Source organism: Rhamphochromis sp. 'chilingali' (genome assembly GCF_963969265.1).
Source record: "Rhamphochromis sp. 'chilingali' genome assembly, chromosome: 7".
NCBI classification, from domain to species: Eukaryota; Metazoa; Chordata; class Actinopteri; order Cichliformes; family Cichlidae; genus Rhamphochromis; species Rhamphochromis sp. 'chilingali'.
Genome location: NC_137934.1, coordinates 18,646,511 through 18,669,087, shown reverse-complemented (window position 1 = coordinate 18,669,087; position 22,577 = coordinate 18,646,511). Strand labels below are relative to the sequence as shown.

General features: G+C 40.0%; 2 protein-coding genes across 3 annotated transcripts in view; both read right to left on the bottom strand.

Annotated features, from left to right (window-relative positions):
* Positions 1-112: 112 nt before the first annotated feature.
* Positions 113-7,874, bottom strand: LOC308399951 (uncharacterized protein). The gene is made up of 7 exons (XM_080887394.1): positions 7,744-7,874; positions 5,534-5,966; positions 4,030-4,146; positions 2,984-3,045; positions 2,466-2,627; positions 1,600-1,713; positions 113-1,510 (listed from the first exon to the last, which is right to left on the bottom strand). Exons 2-7 carry the CDS (start codon positions 5,955-5,957, stop codon positions 1,475-1,477), a joined length of 915 nt encoding a protein of 304 aa, XP_080743520.1. The 5' UTR covers positions 5,958-5,966; positions 7,744-7,874; the 3' UTR covers positions 113-1,474.
* A 7,930-nt stretch (positions 7,875-15,804) lies between these two features.
* The window catches only part of dgki (diacylglycerol kinase, iota), a 97,955-nt gene continuing 91,182 nt past the window's right edge, over positions 15,805-22,577 (bottom strand). For both annotated transcript variants that reach the window (XM_080885974.1, XM_080885975.1), the window contains 6 exons: positions 21,570-21,595; positions 20,122-20,159; positions 18,579-18,699; positions 17,845-17,881; positions 17,489-17,588; positions 15,805-16,649 (listed from right to left, as the gene is read on the bottom strand). In XM_080885974.1, the coding sequence (XP_080742100.1) occupies positions 16,551-16,649; positions 17,489-17,588; positions 17,845-17,881; positions 18,579-18,699; positions 20,122-20,159; positions 21,570-21,595 (421 nt within the window). In that variant the 3' untranslated portion in view covers positions 15,805-16,550. The remainder of the gene's footprint in view (positions 16,650-17,488; positions 17,589-17,844; positions 17,882-18,578; positions 18,700-20,121; positions 20,160-21,569; positions 21,596-22,577) is intronic.

Here is a 22,577-nt window from a genome sequence, read left to right as displayed (position 1 = left end):
ACTCTGTAGTCCCTCTTTTGACCACAGGATGGTGCCATTCCACTCAGTGAACAAAGATCAGGTGTCCGCAGGTAGAGGACAAAGAAAATGTTTATTGGCAGCGGAACATTGGTAAGATAGGGTCATATCAAAGGCCAGACATCTGGATTTTGTTTTTTGTTTAACTGAATACATAAAACATGTCCTGGACTTCTTTACTACACACTGAGTGGCTGAATCCCAATAACCATAACATTTTCATATATTCTAGCTTTAAAAAATAATCACACAACTTGTGCATGTAACTCTTGAACTGCAAACATGTTTTCTTTCTTTAGCAATTTTTTTGCTAAGCTTTATTAAAACTAGCTGCCCTGGGGCAGACTGACAGAAGCGAGGCTGCCATATCGCGCCATCGGCCCTTCTGGCCAACACCAGTAGGCGGTAGGTGAAGTGTCTTGCCCAAGGACACTTTTAACTGAATTTCTTTGTAGTAGTTTAATTTTTTTTTCTTCACACCCAGTGAGCAAAAGCCAGACTTTAGTAAAGCGTCCAATTTATGGAAGCTTGCTTCGACTGTCCACAAGCCTGTTTCAAGTTCCTTATCTCATATTTGAGAAGTAGAAATCTTGATATGCCTTTTTATTTTGAGGTCATGGCTTTTGACATGAATATTAATAAAAGGCTTTTTTAAATTTATGGTCATTTGGGTTTTGGTGAACTATAAATATGCACATTAAAGTGACCAGGAAGCACTTAATACAAACAAAGACTGCTTTTAATTAACCTGAGCTTTTTTTTCCCCCCCTCCATAGTCATATTCCCTTTACATACTGAAAATCTGTTACAGGGCACAGAAACAAACTTTCTTTGGCTGCTGCTTTTCCCCCGGATAAGCAGGGGCCTTTCTTCACATGTTTAACAGATATTTACTTCCATACGAAAACGCCACAGGGATCCGTGTCTCCTCCTGAGTTCTTTTTTTGTGTGCAAATATTAGAAACAATAGTAAACAACATTAGAAACACATGAATGCTTTGTCACTGCTGTTCAATTTGTTTGGGGCCTTTTTTTTTTTTTTTTTTTTAAGGGAAAAGTGCAAGTGCTTCATTATTCAACTTTTTTAATTCAATGTGATGGTCCATCAGATCACAAGAAAAAAAAAAAGAAAAGAAAAAAATCAGTGCATAAGTTTGCAAAACATGTAATGCATTTATACAAAATTTAAGACATGTAAAAAAAAACAAAAAAACAAGAAATATCTTATTTAAATCTCACTGAAACTTAAATATAAGAACTATTACATGATCTGTGAGAAATTGGCTCTGATGTTTTGCAGTCTGTAAACTCATTTTTATTCTCTGTACAGTTCCAAGATGTCCTGTTGTGCTGTTAGAGTTCATTGTTAATGTTAGTAGCTCCTGAAGCTACAGTCCGTGCAGGTTTTGGCCAACAGGGGGAGCTGTGGAGCTTGTAAACCACGTCCCTTCTGCTTTCAGTCGACTTCCTCAGTCTCATCAAACGCTGCATCCTGCAAAATAAGCAGATACTTGAGTGTTTTTAAAACTTCAACAGGTCAAGCTAATGGCTTAATTAAGAAGGCTTTTGTTTTAAACGTACATATCCTCCTTGGTCCTGCACCCAGGATGAAAAGTTATTCTGTATGTATTGAGCGCCATGGTTCAGCAGGCGGTTTGTGGGCAACGTTTCCACAGCTGACAGACGAGTGGTGACCTGAAACAAGAAAAACAGATGTCTCCAGAGGTTAGCCAAGACAGTCATGTGAAAATGAGTCAGCAGACCTGCACATGACTCCCAAAACTCAGCAAACAGGTGTCCCTCACACTGCCACACCTGCCCGAGTATACACCGACTCATTTCAAGTTTTTTTTTTTGTTTGTTTGTTTTTGGGGGGTTTTTAAACTGTTTTTATCCTGGAGTGAACCTGATTTATAAGTGAATAGTCTTCTTGCTCCTAGGTTTACTTACTGCTAACTAGGAACTGACCTGTTGATTTTTCAGGGCGTATATCACTTGTTCGTAGTCAAGGATACCGATAAACGATATGTGATTGTTATTGAAACTACAGCAATTTGTGCTACCTGACCACAGCTCCTGCAGCTCACAGCCACTCTTATTTATGCCCGCTGTTAAGGCACAGGAAGCTGCTGTGGAGACAATATCTCCACATAAGCGCTGATATAGGAGAAGTCTTCGAACAGTTCCAACATCTCCCTCTATATATCTGCATACCTGAGCATCTGTACTGCAATGTCATTAAAATGGCAGTAAAAACTGACAGGATCATACACGTGCACCTTTAACCCAGCTGCGGTGGCCAAATCAAGACGTGCATGTCCAGCCGCCTCGTCACACCAGCGACATGGAAAGCATAAAGGCCCCTTAGAGTTTCCTACTCTGGTAACTCCTCCAGCGTTAGTCTCACTAAGATTCATAGTTTCACTGATAGCTTAAGCCGCTCTTACCTCACACATCACAGCCATCTGGGTTTTTTGAGACGCCTGCGGCCCTGGAGAGTTGGGCGAGGGGCTCCTGAGGCCCACTCGTATCAGGAAGGTGTTTATTAACTTCTTAAAGAAATCGTAATTCCAGAAGAGCTCTGCTGCTATGTTGGCATCTTTCAACACCTGACAAGGCGCGCACACACACACACACACACACACACACACACACACACACACACACACACACACACACACCAAAGAACAAAAAACAAATAAAGTTCAGTCACTAAAGATGAAAAAACAAACAAAACACCAACTAAGTAATAATGAAGTTTCTGATTTGGAGGAATGTGAACATATAATTTTTTTAATTATATGTTCACAAATAACGGAAATATCTGTGACCTGCACGTGAGGATGCGTGAAAAACCAAAACCACTCAGCAGAAGAGCGATCACATGACACAAACTGGTGGTAAACTACTTCCTAAAGGAAGATATTCTGTTGTTTTTCACATCAGATCAAAGTTGTTTTTGTACCTTGCCGTCATATTTGTCTCCAGTTTCTCTCAGCAGCAGACCAATTATCTTCTCCACCTCATCTAAAAAGGAACAGAAGACCCGATTATCAGCAGCAACAACACAAGACAGACAACATTTAAGGGATTAAAGGCGCACACTTTTATCTATATATATGAAAAAACATATTGCAATTGCTGATTGCTTTAATAAGGCACCAACTTCAGCTGCCATGATTACAAAGACGGGAAAAAAAAAATGTGTTGGGCATGTAAACAACGCTGAATCTAGACCCAGAACTTCGCAGTGCCTTCTATAAATGTCTGTCGTGTAAAACTAGTAAAACTTGTTTGGTGGCGTCTCGGCTATGAAAACATGAAGGGGTATTACTGGTGGGCACATTTTTTTTTACTGAACCTGGAGAATCTGCTGCTGTTGGGGATCTTAAACTAAACTATTACAGCATTCATTTAGAACCGATTGTTCTCAGTGGGTAATCAGTTTCTACAAGCTAGAAAACGCTTTTCAGATTTTACTTTTCTACCAAATTAAGGTGGAAATGGACGCCTTATTAAAACACCATCTTTAAGTCATCCAATTACCCAAATATTGACTTAACTTCAGCTAAACTGGGCAAACTACAATGTGATGTGCAAACATTACACATGCATTACTCAGGGAACATCTGATCTGCCCTAGATGCATAAAGTGACCCAGCAGTCAGCCATCTGAACCCAGACGGGGCCCTTTTGTTTTGTGCTGCATGTTCCCCCTGTGCTTGATTTGTTTCCTCCAGGAACTCCTGTTTGTTCTGTTACCAGAGAACCTGCTGGGTTAGCGCTGCCCGTCTTGACCGAGTTCACAGAAGAATTTAACTTCCTTCTCCTAAGGCTGCATACCATGTTTCTGTTGGCTCTCTAACAGGCACCGCCTCAAATGTTTTACTATTCCTGGGTAATTCTTTGGTTTTTCCTGTGAGAGCGTTCACATGTGTATTCTGTGTCACTCATCAGGTTAGTTTTAATCCTTTTAAGAGATACAAATGAATCTTAAAAGAAGAAACTCACCATTTTCTGGGCAATCCGACTCTATATTTGGAGGAATTAATTGGATTTCATCAGCAAGCTCCATCAGTCTGCTCGCTACCTCACTCGCCTTCTCGTCCTCCTCCTTTTCAGGCTCATCTGGAAAAATGGAACAAACATATCAAATCAGACCCTAAAAGGACGGTGTCACAGTAAGCGGTGGCTGATCGGCCGGGTAAAATATACGCCTGTATACGCTTGTGAAACAGGAAAAACGCAAGAAACCAATAAGTCTTATGGTTAAGTGAGTGATTCAGCCCAGTGGTCCTCAAATGTTTTCTGGCATATCCCAGTGACTTTACAAAGAAGCTCAAAACCTTTTAGGGAACTGCGATGACTCAAATAGTTGACTGACCTTATTTAACTGGGTGGAATATACAAGCACATTTACTGGGGTTAAAATGTCCCATTCATAAACTGATTTTGTTCATTGCTTTGCCACAAGAAAACCTGACTAACAAAAACATGTTAAAATTATTTCATAAGCTCTGTCTAACTTTTTGGCTCCGGCAGAAAAATCTGTCTATCAAAAACAAAAAAAGCAAGTTGAACTGAAATAAAGTAGAGCATTAAAGTATTGGGCAGCACTTTGCATACACTTAGCATAGTTTCACTTTCTGGTCGTCCATGCTTTTACATTTCGAGAACCTCGAGTTGGTCTTATCTGTAATTATGAGCGTTTATGAGAAACTAAAACCTGTCTTCAGGTCACCTGACTTTGCAGAATTCAAACTGGACTCAAACCAGTTTAAGCGTGAAACCAGCAGGATGTTCACCCGTCGCACTAAAAAGAAATAAAAAGGGCTGAGGTCCACAAAATTACCTTTGTAATATTTTTATGGCATGCTGTTGACAGTCGACTCAGACATTTTTTAAGACAAAAAGTTCTGCAACAAGTAAATATTTTCTGGTGTTTTTGTCCTCTCGCACTTATAAAAACACTTTTTGAGAGTTTAGGACTCTTAGTGTGACATCTTCGACCTGGTATTGACTTTCACCCATTTCTAAACAAAACAAGAGGATCTTCTTCATTTTACCCGCCTCTACAGCACAAAAACTTTCTTCCAGTTTCCATAAAAACTTATAACGTTGTCAGATTTTTCCTGTGAACCTTACACCAATGTCAATGCCCCTCCCTACAATAAAAATCATGACAGTGTTGATAAAGTTGTCAATGATTAAGTTCCAGTTGGAGCTGGTACTTTTCCTGCCTTACTGTTTCAATAAAAATCCAACATGTTTAAGATTACCTCGGGTTTTTATCACTCTGCTGATTTAAGACTAAAACGTGTAACCTGGAGTCTTTATCGGTGAGACAGTGCCGGATGTCAGTCTTCTAGTGTATTTCAGGCATCAGTTTCACAGTGAATGATTTTATTTGCATGTTATGATAGTGAACTAATATTTTATAAACAAAACTATGGTGCACATTAATCAGCGAGGCTAATTGTCGTGTTATCTAAGGCTACACCTTTATTCTCCTCACCTGTAGCAGGGAAACATCTGAATGAGACTTCATCAGCAGGCTCCATTGGTTTCTGCTGCTGCTCCTCCTCCTCGTCTTTTTCATTCTTCGTCTGAGGCCTGGTGCAGCTGAAAATGCTCAACATGCGTTTCAATCTCCTCCCCTTCTTTCTGTTTTTCTTTTCTGTGAGCTTGTTCTCAGTCTGTGTTGGTGTCTTTAGTGGAGTTTTGACATGTCCATCTGAGTCATCCCCACCACTTTCCCTGACCGGGCTCCTCTGTGTGTTTGGTCGTCTCCTCGTCACGTAGGCCATTAGGACTCTGAACTCCACTGTGTCCTCCATGTTCGCCACGTTTGGGGTAGACTCGGGGTCGTGGTATGTACCAGTGGAGCGGCCAGCAGGGCGGGGAATGGGGTCGTAGATTTCGATGTGTCCGTTTGTCATCTTGGCTTACTGTTACGAAAAAAGAAGAGTCAAACTGAGACCCAGCCATCATGTGAGTGGTAGTTTTCTTCATGGAAGTGGGGGTTTCCTGGAAAAATTACCCAAATAGCTAAAGAGATATCTGAACTATTTTCTAAGCATGGTTTTACTGTCTAAAGGCAGAAATGAAAGAAAATGCACTGGTTTCTTTTAAGTGAGGCAACAAAGACTTGTCTCAAGTATTAGCAAGACAATGATGCTTTCCTGAGAAATCACATCCCATTTTGAGCAAGGAAAATTCTTCCTTTAAGCATACATCATGTTATTTGTGACAAATGCATGACTCCGCTTGTTCGTGTTATTTTGCACAACCTGCCGGCTGTATATTTAATAAGTGTGCTCAGTGTTTCTGGCACATGAAGTGTCTTTAATATTTAAGGTAATGACTGTGTAACACAGATTAAACTGAAATCTGTTCATTTTCCTGTTACTTTCATCCATTTAATGAACAAAAATATATTTTGTGCTCGACTAAAATAAACCCCGAATCCTTTAATCATACTTTCTTTGTTCACTTGCATCAATTTCATATTTTAAAATGTCAGATGTGGTCAAATTTACATCCTCAGTGATTAATCTCTCCAATTAAGGTTGCTGTAGTTTAGTCTAAAAAGTTTTAATCTTGCCTATTTCCAGTTTCTGTTTTTAGCTTAGCTGATTTGAGTCAGTCTCCAGAGCTTTCAGTTTAGATTTGGATAAGAAAAGTTTCGTTTCAGTTTCGTTTTTGTTAGTTTATAAAATATATTTAAATAAACGAATTCTGACTCGATTGTTTCAGTAAGTATTATAACATGAAGGGTCTTTGTCAGGGGAAGAATTTAAGAAGTTTAGATTAGATATTACAATTTAAAATAGACAAACATCTGGTTTCACTTTGTGAAGACAGGTGACTCAGTCGTCATCCGCACTCTGAAATAAATAAATAATACACGCCAAAGAGTCATCCGGCAATTTGACCAAACTGAACCATGACCTAAAAAAGTATTTCTACTTTAGTTGCTAAAAACGACTTTAACTCATAGTTTAGTTTTTAGCTTTAGTTAAACATAAAAAAATACATCTGACTACAAAAATATACAATAAAAAAGGTTTAAATTTTAAAATGAGAACACTGACACACTTGACTGGATAAATCACCCTGACGTGTTTAAATGTAGTCTAACTGGTACCTGTTAAATCCTCATGTCCAAACTGTGAACATCTGTAATATTCCTGTAATTAAAGTCAGCTTAATGTTAAAGTGTGGTTGTGTGGCTCCTCCTCTTGACTTCAGGACTTTGTCGAGGCGTGTCTCGGCAAACAGCTGATAGTTTCACCAAACTCAATGAAATACACCGGGAACTCCTGAAGCCACAACTAACCGTGATGCGCCGTGTTTCTCTGGGTCAAAGCCGTCATAAATCCGTGTAAAGACGACCTAGCTAGCTAGCTACTCTACGTTAGCCATGAAAGAAAAACTTTATTGTATATCTTTTGACTTTGAAACTTTAGCCGGTGAAGTTGTGTAAAAGTAGCTGTAAACTCGAGCCGCCATTGTTTGACTGAGCTTAAGTGGCTGTAAATGTTAGACAACAACAACCCAACCGAGACTGCCCCTGAGTTTAACAACACGATAAAAAGAAGAAGAAGAGTTAGAAAGTTAAACTTAATGTGTACTTTATGTGAGTAAAAACGACCTGTCAGCTACACGGAAGCACTTTTAAATACTTCAAGTAGTTCTAGAATACACAAAAACAGATATACTTACGGTCCGAGCGGTCAAACAGACGCTAAACGAAGGAAAAACACTTGCCACACCAACTCGTATAGTCACTGAGTGAACTATGCGCCGGTCAGAGTCCACGAGCCTGTTTAAGTATGGCGACTTTGTCACGTGCTGACGTGCTATGACGTAGCTCCAGCTACGACGAGACAAACCGAACAAACTTTTCTTCGGATTACATATCTCGTAAGACCTTTTTGGAGGGGGAATTAATTTATTTTCCAGCGGGGCGTAATTTTCGATTACAAGTAATTACATAAAAAATACACAAATAAACATTTTTAAATGCATGTGGTTAGGGTATATTCTTACCTGATTTTCTCTCGCACAGACAGAAGTGGTCTGTAAATGTCAGAAAACGGTGATTTCCGCAAACAGGCAGTAGTTAGCACAGTTGATCAAAGATAATCAATTATATGGAATAAATAAGACGACGTGCTTCGTAGGTATTATGACTCAGCAACCCTGTGTTCGACGCTACCTGTGTTATCTTGTATTTGTTGCACATTTTGCTGTCCTCTCGGCCAAATTTTCCTTGAAAATGTTTTTCAAGTCCGTATCTATAAATCACTTTGCCAGAAACTGCAAAGCGCAGCTTCTAGATTTCTGGATAAAAGTGGGTGATCACATTCCTGAGCACTTTTTTTTTTGACAGATCATCTGCACATTTTTCTCTGTTGTACATTTAATGAACAAAAAACGTATTTAATGCACGACAAAATAAACCCCCCAATCCTCTACGCACCTTTGTACACTTGCATCACTTTCATCTTTTGACAATGTCAGTGTGCATTTCACAACAACTATCCTCCGTGATTAATCGCTTAATAATTCCAACTAAACTTGCTGTTGTTTTTCCAAAAAAAAACCCAAAATTGAATCTTGGGTAATTCCAAGTTTTTGTTTTTAGTTGAGTGGATTTCAGTCAGTTTCCAGAGCTTGCAGTTTAGTTTCTCATAGAAAGAAAGTTTAGTTTTAATTCGTTTATAAAAAAAAATTAAATTAAATTAAATGGACGAATACTGACTAGATGGTTTCAGTAGGTGTTATAATATGGAGGGTCTTTATCAGGGGAAGATCTTAAGAAGCTTATGTTAACGATTAAAAATAAAAATAGTCAAACAAACACAGGCCAAGGGAGGCCTTGACTTTATTTCTGCAGATACAATTCCCCCCTGGGCCTCCATGGTCCCCAGTGCACAGATTCGTTGCTAATATTACACCTTTTAATTAGGCAGAAAAAGAAGAACAAAAGTTGAACTGCTTTAAATTCCCATAAACTTCACATGCACATTCACATAGCACAAAATTTCAAGTTTATTTTTCCAGCACTTCAAGTTAGTCTCAGAGGAACACTAACCTCAATCGTAACCTCAATTTTGAAATACTGAGTTAAAATTTTGAGATATTTAACCTGAAATTTGATGTACAATTAGTGGAAGAAACAAGCGCCCATAATTGTCTATCCAATGTTTGGAATCATAAACTGGAAGTTTTCTTGTTCATTTTTTTTTAAACATCCTGTTATTACAGCAACAGGTTACCCTGCTAACCTCTAAATCTGCCTTCATGCTTGCTTAACTGCTGCAACATAAAGGTGAGAGTGACACCACTGTGCATAGAAACATTGATCTGAGCAGAAATGAAAGCTCAGACTAAAAGTAGTTGTGTCCACATTCCAGGAGCTCCATAGGCATGCCCTTACCAGACGGTCATCAAGCTCCACAATCAGCAGGTAAGGCAGGAAAAAATCCCCAAGCTCCTGCACGTCACTGCAAGGAGAGCTTGAGTATAACATTGCCAAGAAACCACAGTTTTATTTATAAGGAGCAAAGAATTTCACGCTTGTTTCCACTGGGGGTTTCTGTGTGTCACACGCCATTGTTTAGACAGCAGGTGTCCCAACAGTACTTTCCTTTTTTTTTGTTTCCTAGGATCCAGATGTGCTTCTCATTTTTTTTCAAATTGCTGCTGAGCTCTCCAGGAGACCATCTTTAAAGTTTTTCTTTGTGCACAGAGGGCTTCTTTCATTTTCATTGTTTGGGGACTTTACGTGCCTCACTGAGTTCAGAAGAATTTCCTTTTGTAAAACCAAATAACACTTAGTCAGATAACAGACACCTTACCAAACAAACATTGGTAAGTTGTATCTGATAACTTGGCATATCTCAGCATGGCATGCAGTGTGTCCTTTACAAAGTTTGAAAGCAGACAAGTGGAGGACAAAGGAAGTGGGGTGTGGTCATTGTACACCATATGAAGAAAAAAAACAATCCCACTGGGATAAATAAAGCCTGAAAAATTAGTAATTGCTTAAGACTTTGACAGTTTGAAGTGTCTGCAGGATTCTTCATAATCATCTAACTTTCCTTTCAGTTACCAAATCATGTTTAGGTGATCTTAGGCCCATAAAAGCAATTAAAACAACACGAGGAAGACAAAGAAATCTGCGTTGGGTCAGTGAGTGACTCTGTGCCTACTGTGGGCATGTCTGTCTCGCTGTGACTGACTGGGGTCCGTGGAATTTGGATGGATTTTTGATGTAGGGAAGTAAAAGAATCGATTTCTGCATGAGCATTTCACACTGAAGAGAGTAAGTCTACATGATCGTGAGCTGGCTCTGACTGATGTTCATTGTGATTTGGGTTAAATTAAAAAGAGGAAGTATTTCACAAAGTATGCAACCAAATCTGGAGGTTTTTAAAGTTTAATCAATCAAATCAATCTCAGTTCTTAAAAGAAGGCCTTAAACTGCTCAGAAAATACTCAGTTTTTCGCTCAGAGAAGTTCTCCACATTCGTTCCCAGGTGTGAATCGGGGATATCTACATGTGGAATGTCTCATCCATGTGTCATTGGGGATTTTCTTTCTTCTTTATTAAACTGTAATATGGGTGAAGGTTCAAACAAGTTTATGACTCAGATATCAAACAGTAAAGAAAGGCGGGGCAGAATTTCTTCAAGTGGCTGCTTGTTGAATCCTGGGTTATGAATGTGAAACAGTCAGAGTGCTTCAAAGACACTTTTGTATCCACAAAGGTGCAAAAATAAAATCATGATGAATAAAATTATTTCATATATAATCATGATGCACTTAAATCCACCTGCCTGGTGCTCCAAACAGACTAATGTTGGCTTAATGTTGTGCGTGAATGGGTGGATGACTGGATATGTAAAGCGCTTTGGGGTCCTTAGGGACTAGTAAAGCGCTATATAAATACAGGCCATTTACCATTTACCATTTAAATTGGATTTTTTATGCTTTTTCTTATTCTGTGTCACTTTTAAACTTCATGATCATATTAAACATGGCTGGTTTTTAATATCCAAACAGAGGCTCAGGCTCCAGGCTTCTCTGTGACTCCTTTATCAAAGAGGCTTGTCACGGTGGTAACCCCTGACCTCTGAAGACTTTAGATTGCACAGTTGTTATCATTATGCTGCATGGAAGAGCTGAAGATTTTTATCGAGAAAGTCCAGGAGGGAAAGGATTAACACACCAGGAAGGCATAAGGTTGGAGAGAAGGTTAGAGAAGTAAGGCTGGGATGGTGCAGAGGAGAGGCTGTGGATGAAGGTGGAGCTGCCAGGCAGGAGGAAAAGAGGAAGACCTTAGAGAAGATTCTTGGATATAGCGAATGCCACGCAGAGGGTTGGAGGAAGCAGGCGAAAGAAGAGCAGACCATCAAACGGGATTTTTTTTCCTGTTTGACTGTTTATGGTAGAGTTTTGCAGGATATCAGATAGATGGAAAACAGAGGGGAGAATGTTGTCAGCAGACAGTTGTGGATGTTTCTGTGAGACTGTGCTAGAAATGGTCATTGGATTTCTTTTTTATGAAATGAGTTAAATGATAAAACAGCATGCACGGTGTCACGGTAGGAGGAGCTTAAGATGTACAAGTGGGGATAGACACTCCTTCCAGAGAGTTCAGAGAGCTTGTTTCCTTAATAAATTTGTTTTACCCTCAAAACCACCATCTGCCTGGTTTATCTGGTGAACCAGATTGGGGTGGCTGTAGCTCAGGAGGAAGAGCAGGTCAGCTGCTGATCGAAAGGTTGGCTCCAGCAGTTTGCATGCCAAATATCCTTGGGCATGATACTAACCCCGACTTGCTCTCCGATGCATCCATCGGCGTATGAATGATAGTTAGAAAGCACTCAAAGTATAGATAATACTGCGTATGTGAATGGGTGTGTATGGGTGAATGCTTTGAGTACTCCAGGAGAGTAGAAAAGCGCTGTATAGGAATCAGTCCATTCACCATTTTACCCTGCCAGTAAATTACACAGCAGGTGAAGGACATTCCTGCTTCCAACTTCCCATCACCTTCCACGAGTCTCCATCCCACAAACACTGATATTTAATTCTGCCCTTTGCGACACAATGATAAGGAGGCCAGGTGCACCCTCAGGACGACCAGTTGACATTACAGATTAGACTTTTTATAGCTTTTATGGTCTTGTCATTAGAGTAGTTACGTCAGAGATTTAAGCACCTCCATGACTTTTCTATTCACTGCCAACATGAGGCTGTGAGTCCTTTTGGAGAAAGGCCTTGATATTAATTAGACATGATTAGATATAAATTCCATTAAAAAAAACTCTATTTCCCCAGTTTTGGTGTCAGATTTGTACATTATGTGTCACCAGTATTTTATCCAGTGCTGTCTTACATTTAGCAAACATCAGCATATTTCAGCCTTTTTGAGTGTTGCTAACACATACCGAGTTACATATATGTGCTGCTTTTGTTTTTGTCATGTAATCTTGAACTGAGGAGCCACATGTGAACTCCTTCGCATCTGCTGTTTGTTTTCAAATTTCTGCACTTGCCAGCATGACTTTGCAAAGATGTGTCTTCCTTAAAACAGCAGCTTGTTTTGACAAGTAACAGCTGGTGTTGAGGGGATTTCCCCGGCAACCGCTCAAACAGGAAATGAGGTCAGACACCAAGACAACAGCGTCACATCTTCTTTTACCAAATGACAAAATAAAAACAACAAACTTCAAGTAATCCCATCATCATCATCATCATCATCAGTAGCAGAAAAATAAAATACAAAAGCAAAAAAAACAAAACAAAACAAAACCACGTGCCCAGCCTTACAAGAAACTTTAGTATAAATCATTTAAAATGATAACAATTGAACAGTTTAAACATCAATAATGCCATTTTTTTATGCCATTACCAGAACAGAATCCCAGGGAGGTAAGAAAATAAAGGACATGCATAACCAACGCTGATGATAGACACAGTTTAATTCAAAGTCATGTTTCTACTAAATAGAAAGAGTGATAATAAGCCTGTGTGTGTGTTTGAGTGTGTGTGTGTGTGTGTGTGTGTGTGTGTGTGTGTGTGTGTGTGTGTGTGTGTGTGTGCTGCTCAGAACGAACGTAGCTTACATGAGCACAGTCACTTTCTGGAAATGATCAGTTTGTGGTTTTATTTTACACACATTTTGTCCGTGTAAACTGCTGAAACTCGGAGGAAGGCCACCGAGTTTGATATCTGGCTTGTGGAAGCCATCTTACAACAAGAAACCTCTGCAGAGAAAGAGAGCGAGACATCGGCTCTGGATGTTTAAAGTGTGGATTCAGTCAAGAAATTCTAAGAACATTCGAAGGGTTTAAACAACACAGCTCTGGAATAAACGAGTCTTTACTCATCATACGTTTTAACCCTTGGTAAAACAGGGCAGAGAGATCTGATCCATCTGATTGGCTGATAAGAGTGCAGTGAAAATAGACCCAAGCTGTATTCCTACTGCAAATGTTTTTACCGCTCTTAAATTTTCCATATATTTTACAAATAGGTGCCTCTGCGGGATTGTCTTTGCACAGGAATAGTTGTGCTTGCAAAGCACCAACACCCTGTCAGTACATATTTACGCATCCCTGAGATAACCATATTAGGATATCTGCTTTCTATGACGCTAAAGGGACTCCAGAGCCAATCTGTGATGTACCGGAAACCTTCTATCAAACCAACCTCCTGAGGGCAGACCTGAGGACACAAGTTGGCGACTAATAGTTTGAATTTTGAGGGAAAGGGAGAAAAGCCACTGCAGTAAACGTAAGCTGGGACTTTGGGAGCCAGACTTCTATGATGGCTGATCACGACTCTTTACAATGTCCCCTTAAATAATTGGGAAAGCATCATGTCCTGCAAATATCAGCACAGGTTACTGCAGAGCTCACAGGGTCATTTCAGTCCACTGACATGTGTGCTCTCAAAAGAAAAGAACGAACGAAACAAGAATCATTTTCCTAACCAGCACTGAAGCAAAACCGCACATTCAATACTCCTCGGTGCTAAATGCTCGACCGTGTTACAAACATTAATGTAATGTAAATGAGTAACATAGAAATGCAAAAACAAGAAGATATAATCTATTCATATTGCATTGAACATGGCTCAGATTTTAATTTATTCTTAGACAAATGCTGCAAACACACACACACACACACACACACACACACGCACGCACACACACACGCACACACCAGGAGTACCAGATACACACTATCGAACTGTGAAAAGTTAAAATCTTAGTTTGAAAGAAACATTGCAACGAAAATACTTTAAATCTCCCATTTTTTAAACAGACTCTGGTCTAACGTCCAAAAATGAATTCAAACGCAAACGACGGGAACCTTGGGTTAGCGTCATTCCTTCCATACTGGGCTAATACTGGTCCCCTCTCACTATCACTTGGTACGGTCACTGGTTTGATGGCTCAGCGCTAATTTTGTCCACAAAAAGAGTTGGAGTCCCGTGTTGTTCTGAAATATGAGGGTTTTTTGGGGTTTTTTTGTTTCGGCTAAGAAATTTCACAAAACGGCTCCCAGAGCAAAACATTTATCACCTTTATCTCACCAAGACAAGCAAAATATTAGAAATATGACAAAGAAAACAAGCACATATCCACAAATGTGACAGAGATCGGCACATTTTAGGCATTTCTATGACACAAATGTGATTTATTTTCCATCAGCTAATGAGCTCATGGTTCCTGAAACGTGTTGTGATTATTCCGTTATTTTTGTACTCTCTGGGATCCCAGAAAGAGCCAAAAAATGCTGCTTTTTGTTATCTACAAGAGATTTTAGCTACTGAAACCAGGTGGGATCACTTTTGATTTCATAATGTTTTTTTATGTCTATAATGTCCCAATATAATAGAGTTTTTCAGCTGCATGGCTGAGCAGCTTATGTTTGGTCCATATAGCGTACATGCCTTTCTACAATGTAGTGATTAGAAATGGTCATTTCCAGTAAAATCAAAGCTTATAATGCTAAAAAACAGACATATTTAATTAAAATTCTATTAAATGTTATACAATCCGAGTCATAATTGGTTATAAAAATGTCACAGCAGCACATACACAGATATGACTGGAGTCATAAATGATCCCACTCGGTCACTTGTTCCGTGTGTTGTTTGTACTTGGAGAAAAAGCTGCAGTTAAAAGAAGTTTGTGAGAAAAGTTCAAAGCTTTCACAGTTCATGCAGGTTTGATTTTTTTCTATGCCAAACTGTGTCCATGTTTTGAATTGTTGTGGTTTACTGACAGTGCAAATAGAGCTAAATACTTGTAGCTTCTACCACTGAGAAACACTGATATTTTGCTCTTTGTCTGGCTTTATCACATTTACACTCGTCTAATATCAGCTTGTGTATTTTTTTGTGTGTGGCTGCTGTGGAGAACATAAAGTCCCTCCATCATGTTTGCCACAATAAATTTTTAAACATGCGAATAACTCAATCGCAGCTTTAGTTTAAAGATCTCTTTGTGAACCTCTCAGACTCCAGCACATGCCAAGACGTTGGAGAAATGATGCAGTGACGCAGACATAAAATGAAAATAAATGTTAAAAGTGGGCAAGAGCAGATCCTCATTTTAAAAAACCTTTTAAAAACTCATCTGTACACGTAGCTCTGAATCATGGTTTTGTCTGTAGAAAATGTGACACATTTAGTCCACTGAGTGTTCCTGGAAGTAATCAGCTGCTTGAAAGAGTCAGAAAGCTGACAAGCGTTTTGTCATTTTTATGAGTCACGGCGAAGCAACGACTCTGATAGGATAAGAAGTGGCGTTGAGTCGGGACTCGCAAGAAGCCGAAAGCGGAAAACATTACAAGCACTTCAGGACGAGCGCACCCGGGGAGGATATGTTCGTTTTGTTTGTTTTATTTTGTGATGTGTGACTTAGCGGGCAGCACGTGATTGCAAACGCTAGCGTTGCATATTTAATGACATGGGAGTAAGAAAGTTTAGGGAAGGCGTGGAAATCAAACTATGTGACAGATGATGGGAAAATGACTGAAATTTGGGACGAAATGTGACATTACGCTAGTGCAATGTCTTTGGCACAAGTTTTAAGGGACAAACAAAAACTTTTACTGTTCCTACGAGCGCTGAAATGACACTTTATACACTTTAAACCACTGCAGAAGTCTCAGGGAGTAAAATATGCATGAATCCCTTATAAGATGAGAAACAGGTGAACTCACGACGTGTGACGGCTGGTCCAATTGCACTTGCATCCTGATAGTCCTACGATCAGTCATTCACTCAATCGGCACAACCAATAAATAGAATATGAATAAATAAATACAAATAAATAGTAGACCAGTAAAATCTCCTCTGCAGTGCTGCTGCGAGCTGAAGCAGTTCATCTCTTCTGGCTCGTCTCCAACTTCTCCGCCCGAAGAGTCGAATCCAAACGTTTTCCTCTCCACGTCGAGCGCGCAGAGTCCAGAGCGACACAGAGTGCGCGAGCGTGTTCGCGATCACACGGCCGTCTCCAGGTCTTCGTGGCTTGCAGACGATGAGCTCAGGTAGGCGGCGAGCTCAGCGTCTCCATCGGCTTGGTCTGCCGGCGTCTTCCCCTGAAGGAAAGAGACGATTAGATTGGAGCGTGCCTCTCATCCAAAAGGAACGTACAAAAGCGGCAGCATGAATCCGAGGGATGGATTAAAAATGGAAGGTAAGGGAGGAAGGTGTCCCACAGCGAGATCTCTAATCTAGTTAGCATAATGGAGGGCTAATCTGGCCTAAAGAATAAATCACCGTCTTTAAATGGAACCATGGAGGACGCATGTTTAGATGCAACTACATGTCTTACCAAGGTTCTGAGAAGATGACTTTCCACATTTTATTGTTTAACCCAGTCTGACGAAAGTCATTTTTAGTAATTCTGCAACAAGTTTTTGCTTGTAAGGATTTTTTAAGGTATTTTTGGTGCTTTAAACAAAATAACTGTGGTGTAAAATGCCCCTTAAAGCCTCTAAAACCTAAAGAAAGTCAGTGAACGCGAGAAACTAAAGAAGCTTTTAATCTTTAAACATGTTTTCAGGTCACAACTGTCCTGGGGAACTTTGCCTCTTTTATTGCAGCCAGTATCGACTGACTTACCTCTTCTTTGCCTGAAAATATAAATGACAATCACACACTTCCCCTCAGGACAAAGATGTGATGCACTGATCTGTTTGGTAAAGCCTGTTTTTTTTTATTGCCATACTTCCTGTTCTTTAAGCTTTTGGTATCAGCTGCTGGCCGATTCCTTTTTCACAGTGAGTGACACACCCTGGAAGCCACAAAACCTTTCACTGTAAATCATTTGCGTGATTCATCGGGACTTACGGGAATTGTATGTGCAGCTGTTTAAAGTTGTGTAGAAAAGCGCTATATAAGAACCAGTCCATTTACCATTTAAACATCTGTTTACCTGGAAGTTGGTCTTCTCTAGTGACGCCCCGCCCTCGACCAGTAGTCGACACACTGCGTGCTGCTTCCCTGATGCTGCTTTGTGCAATGCAGTGTCACCTCTAGACGCGCACACACACACGCACACACACACACACACACACATTCTGGTGATCAGATACAACTCATATATAAAGCTAAAGATCATAGATAAAGCAGTAACGTCACTGTGGTCAGACTGTTCTATACCACACTACACTACAGGATTGAGTTGTCTGCACTCAGGTTCTCACACAATCACTACGTGTGAATTTTAAACAAATATAAAATACACATGAATGATACATTTCCCTTCAGAGAAAACGAAACAGAAAGTACTTCTCTGTGTCTGTTAAATCCAGAAGAACCTTGGAGCCTGAGGAGGGAGAAACAGGAAGCGTGAGCAGTGATCTGAATGTACAAATGCTGTTAAACAAGCCAGAAGGTCCAAATCCTCTTTAGTCCATGTTTTCCTGCCCTCAGAACAGTCTTCCACTTTGCCTCAGTGTTTCTGGATCATTTCACATCCAGTATTTATTTTTGGCCTTTGCACACAGAGATTTGTCCAATTTTTTTCAGTCTTCTGATGATATCTTGTACTGTAGATGATGCGATATTCGACATCTTTGTAATTTTACATTCAAGAACATGTTTTTCAAATTGTTCCACAATTTCTACATGCAGGTCTTGTGCACAGGTTCACCAATCTGCACCTCATTACTCTCTGAGAAGCTCTTTTTATACCCAATCATCACATTGTTAATGTTCCTCCACTTGTTTCTTTTTCAGCTTTTTTTTGCCCTCTTCCCAACTTGTTGGAGACATTTTGCTGCAATTAAATTCAAAGTAAGACAAGAGTTTTCATGAAATACTAAAACGTGTCAGTATGAACATTGGATATTGTGAATATCCAGAACTGCTGTTGTGACACTGAGTTGTACACAGCTGTGGGATTTTAACCCTAAACAACCTGAGTCTTTCAGTTTTGTGACTGACTGAAAGTAGATCCAGGAGGCTGTTGGAGACTTTTGTTTACAGTAACACAGATATTTATTTAACATGCACTTTCTCACCTTGCTGCAGTATGTAGCGGACCAGGTCTGCGTGTCCGCTCTGAGCAGCTAAATGCAACGCCGAACAACCCCCAGAGTCTCGGACCAACAAATTGACGCCTCGATCCACACACTGTGAGAGCTGCAGAGGCCGACAGGAAGACACGATTTCAAGATTTTCAACATCAACCAGGATTCTTAAAAACAGGAACAAAGAAAGAGCAAATCTTTCTTGATAGAAAAACCTGATTGTTCTTTCTTGATAAAAGCACTGAAAATCTATTTCTATATGTTATTTCATTTATCTTTTTAGACCCCAATTCTTTTTTCATCCTCCACTTTCCAAAAACACATTCAGCTAACAGCTCTTTGGTAATCACCTTGTTGTTGTTTGTCAAAGAACAACAAGGTGATTACTAAGATGTTAGCTTTGGTATTCTTCAAGAGAAATTAAATTAAGTGGGTTTTTTGTGACAAAGTGCCTAAGGATAATTTTTAAACTTGCTACCTTGAGAGGACGCCTTCTCTGTGTAACACAAGAGTGGTTAATGATCCTACTGTCTGGGAATCAGGGTAAAGCAGCTTCAGCTAACAACTGTCTCGCTCCTATCCCGGTGGACCCGCGTGTCTTTCTTTTAGTTTTGTTTATCTGTCGCAACACCCCACATCTTAATCACAGGAGACGTGAGACGCAAGCAATAACAGGTGACAAAAACAGGAGATAAAGACACAGATTTGTTGTTGGTCCACAAAAATCAGAACTCTTCCCCTCTGTTTTTGTTGACATAAAAGGCCAAAATACACCCATAGATGTGGGCATTCCACTGCTATCACTTTTAGTTTTCTTTCATTTACTGTATCCGAATAAGTCCTCTCATTAACCATCTGCTATAGTGCCCCTTCCATTTCTGTCCTGGACTATGAGCCAGGCCACAACCAGTTTAAAACATTTTCTCGTGATCTTGCAAACATCAATAATCTGTTTTTTGGGGAGTTTTTTACTTCTAGTTTTTCCTGACTCTACTCATTTCTAGTTGCATACTTCAATTCTTTGACACAACCAGAGTTACTTTTGTTTTGCTTTTTGTTTTTGTTGTTATCAGTTCTTGAAACAGCCCCTTAGCTCATCCTCTGTCTGGAACAACCTGTTTTAGTTCCTCCCACTTTAAGCCAAGTTTCATTGCCCCATGAAGGATGTCTGGTCTGATACAGAACCAAGAGAGGGAAAAACCGTCACATGTACACATGACAGAAACAAGAAACTGTGGGATTTCCTCCCTTTATTAGGTGTTACTGTCATGGCTGACAGGGAACTTTGTAAGAATGCCTGTAGTATGAGTCACAGCATGCATGTAATTAAAAAAAAAGGATCCTGTGGTGTTTGGAGTGATGCATAATTTAACCTTTTCATGACTTAAGAAACTGCTGAGTCTTTGTTGATCGGCTGGGCAAAGGGAATTTTACTGTTGTGCAACATTAAACCACAAAAACTAATTCTGCAGTGGCTAACACACAGGCTAGTAACAGGTCATCCTCAGGCCGTGACAGAGTAGATGTGAATTACCGTGGAGAGGTCCCCAGAACTTGCAGCTGTCAGCAGAGCTGTGAACACACAAACACAAAGCAGTCACTTTCTTCATCTTTTCTGCAGCTGTCTCTGTGCTCAAACACTGTTTACAGCAGAAAAACAATGCAGGGATCTTTTTCTCAGTAACAGATAATTAAGGTGACCTATTGTTTGAAGGGAGCATCAGCCTGAGTCTTTCCACAGGGCTCTATTTTAACTTTGCTCCACTTTCTTACAAAGGTGAAGGCTGAGGTGTTTTTTCCACACAGGAGAAATATTCCTCTTGTCTCGAGGCATCGTGCTGCTCTGAACAGCCCAACTAGAAACTAGAAACACTTAATGACAGCATTAATCTCAGGGAAACTAAAACTCCAGCACTTAATGTGTGTCTGGAGCATTTACGGATGAGGATTTCATAGTCAGCGACTGACCGTCGGAGCTGCTTTTAGGAAAATAATTAAATAAATGTGTTAAAAGCAATACATTTCGGTCCAAGCAAGGCGCTTCTAAAATCATAAATCGGCACAAGTAGAAAAAAAGCAGCAGAACTGGAAGCACAAGGAACAACCGGTTCTCTGGGAGAACTGGGGAGTCCCGGGAATATGGATGACTGATGATGTGACTCTGTAAACAGGCCTCGCAAACACCGTTCCACAGTGTGTTCAGAAGTGTGAACACACTGAAGAAAGCAAATCAATTTACCAAAGACAGAAACCTGTAAAGAAAAGTCCTAAACTGCCCATCTCCATATGAAAATGGAAAAAGTTTGCTCAGTCTTATTTTTCAGAAAGAAAACAAAAGCAAATGAGGAAACTGTATCTGTCCGAGAAGCGTTTCACTTTTAGTTTCTAAAGTTGAGACACGCACTAATCTATGAGTCATATCAAAGGTCAACCCGTGACTTCCACCTGACAACTCACAACCAGCTGATGTTTACGGTTTACATTCACCGCATTACATTTAATCAAATCAGGCAAATATTTACCCTCATACTCTGAATATTACAACTTACAGGCACGCCAAACACTTTACATTTAATGTGCCCTTTTGTACCAGGTAAGTACAGGAGAGTAATTAGAGGGCTGGAAAACTCCTTAAAATATGACAAAATTACAGAAGGAATCAAAGCAGGAAGATGAGCCTGGCTTAGACGTTGCTTCTGTTTAAAAAACAAAACAAAAAACATCAATATACACCAGTTACCAGGGAGTTTTTCCTTCCCACAGTCGCCTGCCATCTGATTGCTGGACTTTACTCTCCATAAAGCACTTTAAGGAAATTTTTATTGTATTTTTGTTATATATAAATAACTAGAAATGAATTTATACAACAAAGTTTAACCTTGCCTGTTGTGTTTTTGGAGAAATCTCTTACTTTCAGGCTCCTTAAAAAGTTAAACTTTAATATTGTGACACTGACTGTGTGTCTGTGCGTGCGTGTGATACCTTGTTCGTCTGATGTCAACGGAGCGCTGCAAACAGAAAACAAAGACAGCGTTAATAAGATATGTAGATAACACTTTTCCAGTGCTTACACAATGTTAGTATCACGTAACCGTGGAAACCTTCATATTCTCATCAGATAGAAGTGATCTTTGAGCAGATGCAAGTGCAAAGTTATGGCCACATCTGTTAATTATAAATGTTGAAGAGAAATGATCTGATGTTCAGCCTCAAACACACGTTTGCTTTAGTTTTGATGTCCCATCTGAGCGGGCTTCTTCCTCTAAGCAATAATTCAAAGATGTGTGTCTGTGAAGAGTTATGAATGCGCTCCATCCTTTCACCTAAACATGGTCACTTCTGGCTCCACAGAAAACAGTGTGGCGGCAGCTAAAACGCAGGGGTGACGCTGCGGTGGCTACGTGTGATGTCACTTGCCCTCTTTCAGATGCATCAGGGGGATCTGCCTCGCCTGGGAGCAGAAAGACGTTGCTTCTCCCAAATCGCTCGCTGCTTCATTATGAATAAACGTTTTCTCATTTGCATTTTAGGTATGGAAACTATTTGATACCCAGGATAAGAAAGGTGATCACACAGTAGGTAAAACGAAACGTTCATGTGGAGCGTGAACTTCTCAGAGATAGTTTTCTCTGTAATCCTTCTTTTGTCTACTCTGTCCAGAGGTGAGGGGAGCAGATAAAATGCACAGGGCCGTGCCGGCTGCATCATATACAATGACACGATTCACTCGCATCACGCAATGTCAGTTCTGCCGTTTGAACCCATCCACCTCAGCATCCACCTCCAAGGGATAGTCACTCTTCACTGCCCATTTTTCTATTAGCAGGTCAGAGAATAGATGCTAAACTCTGCCTGCATTCAGCTGCTCACTGACTGAACAGCTCTGAAGACCAAGACAGAAGATGATCCTAGAGGCTCGAGCACTGCACTCCAAAACACTTGGGAGGGAGAAAACTTCTCCACAAAGTGCGTGCATGGAGTTTTCTGGTT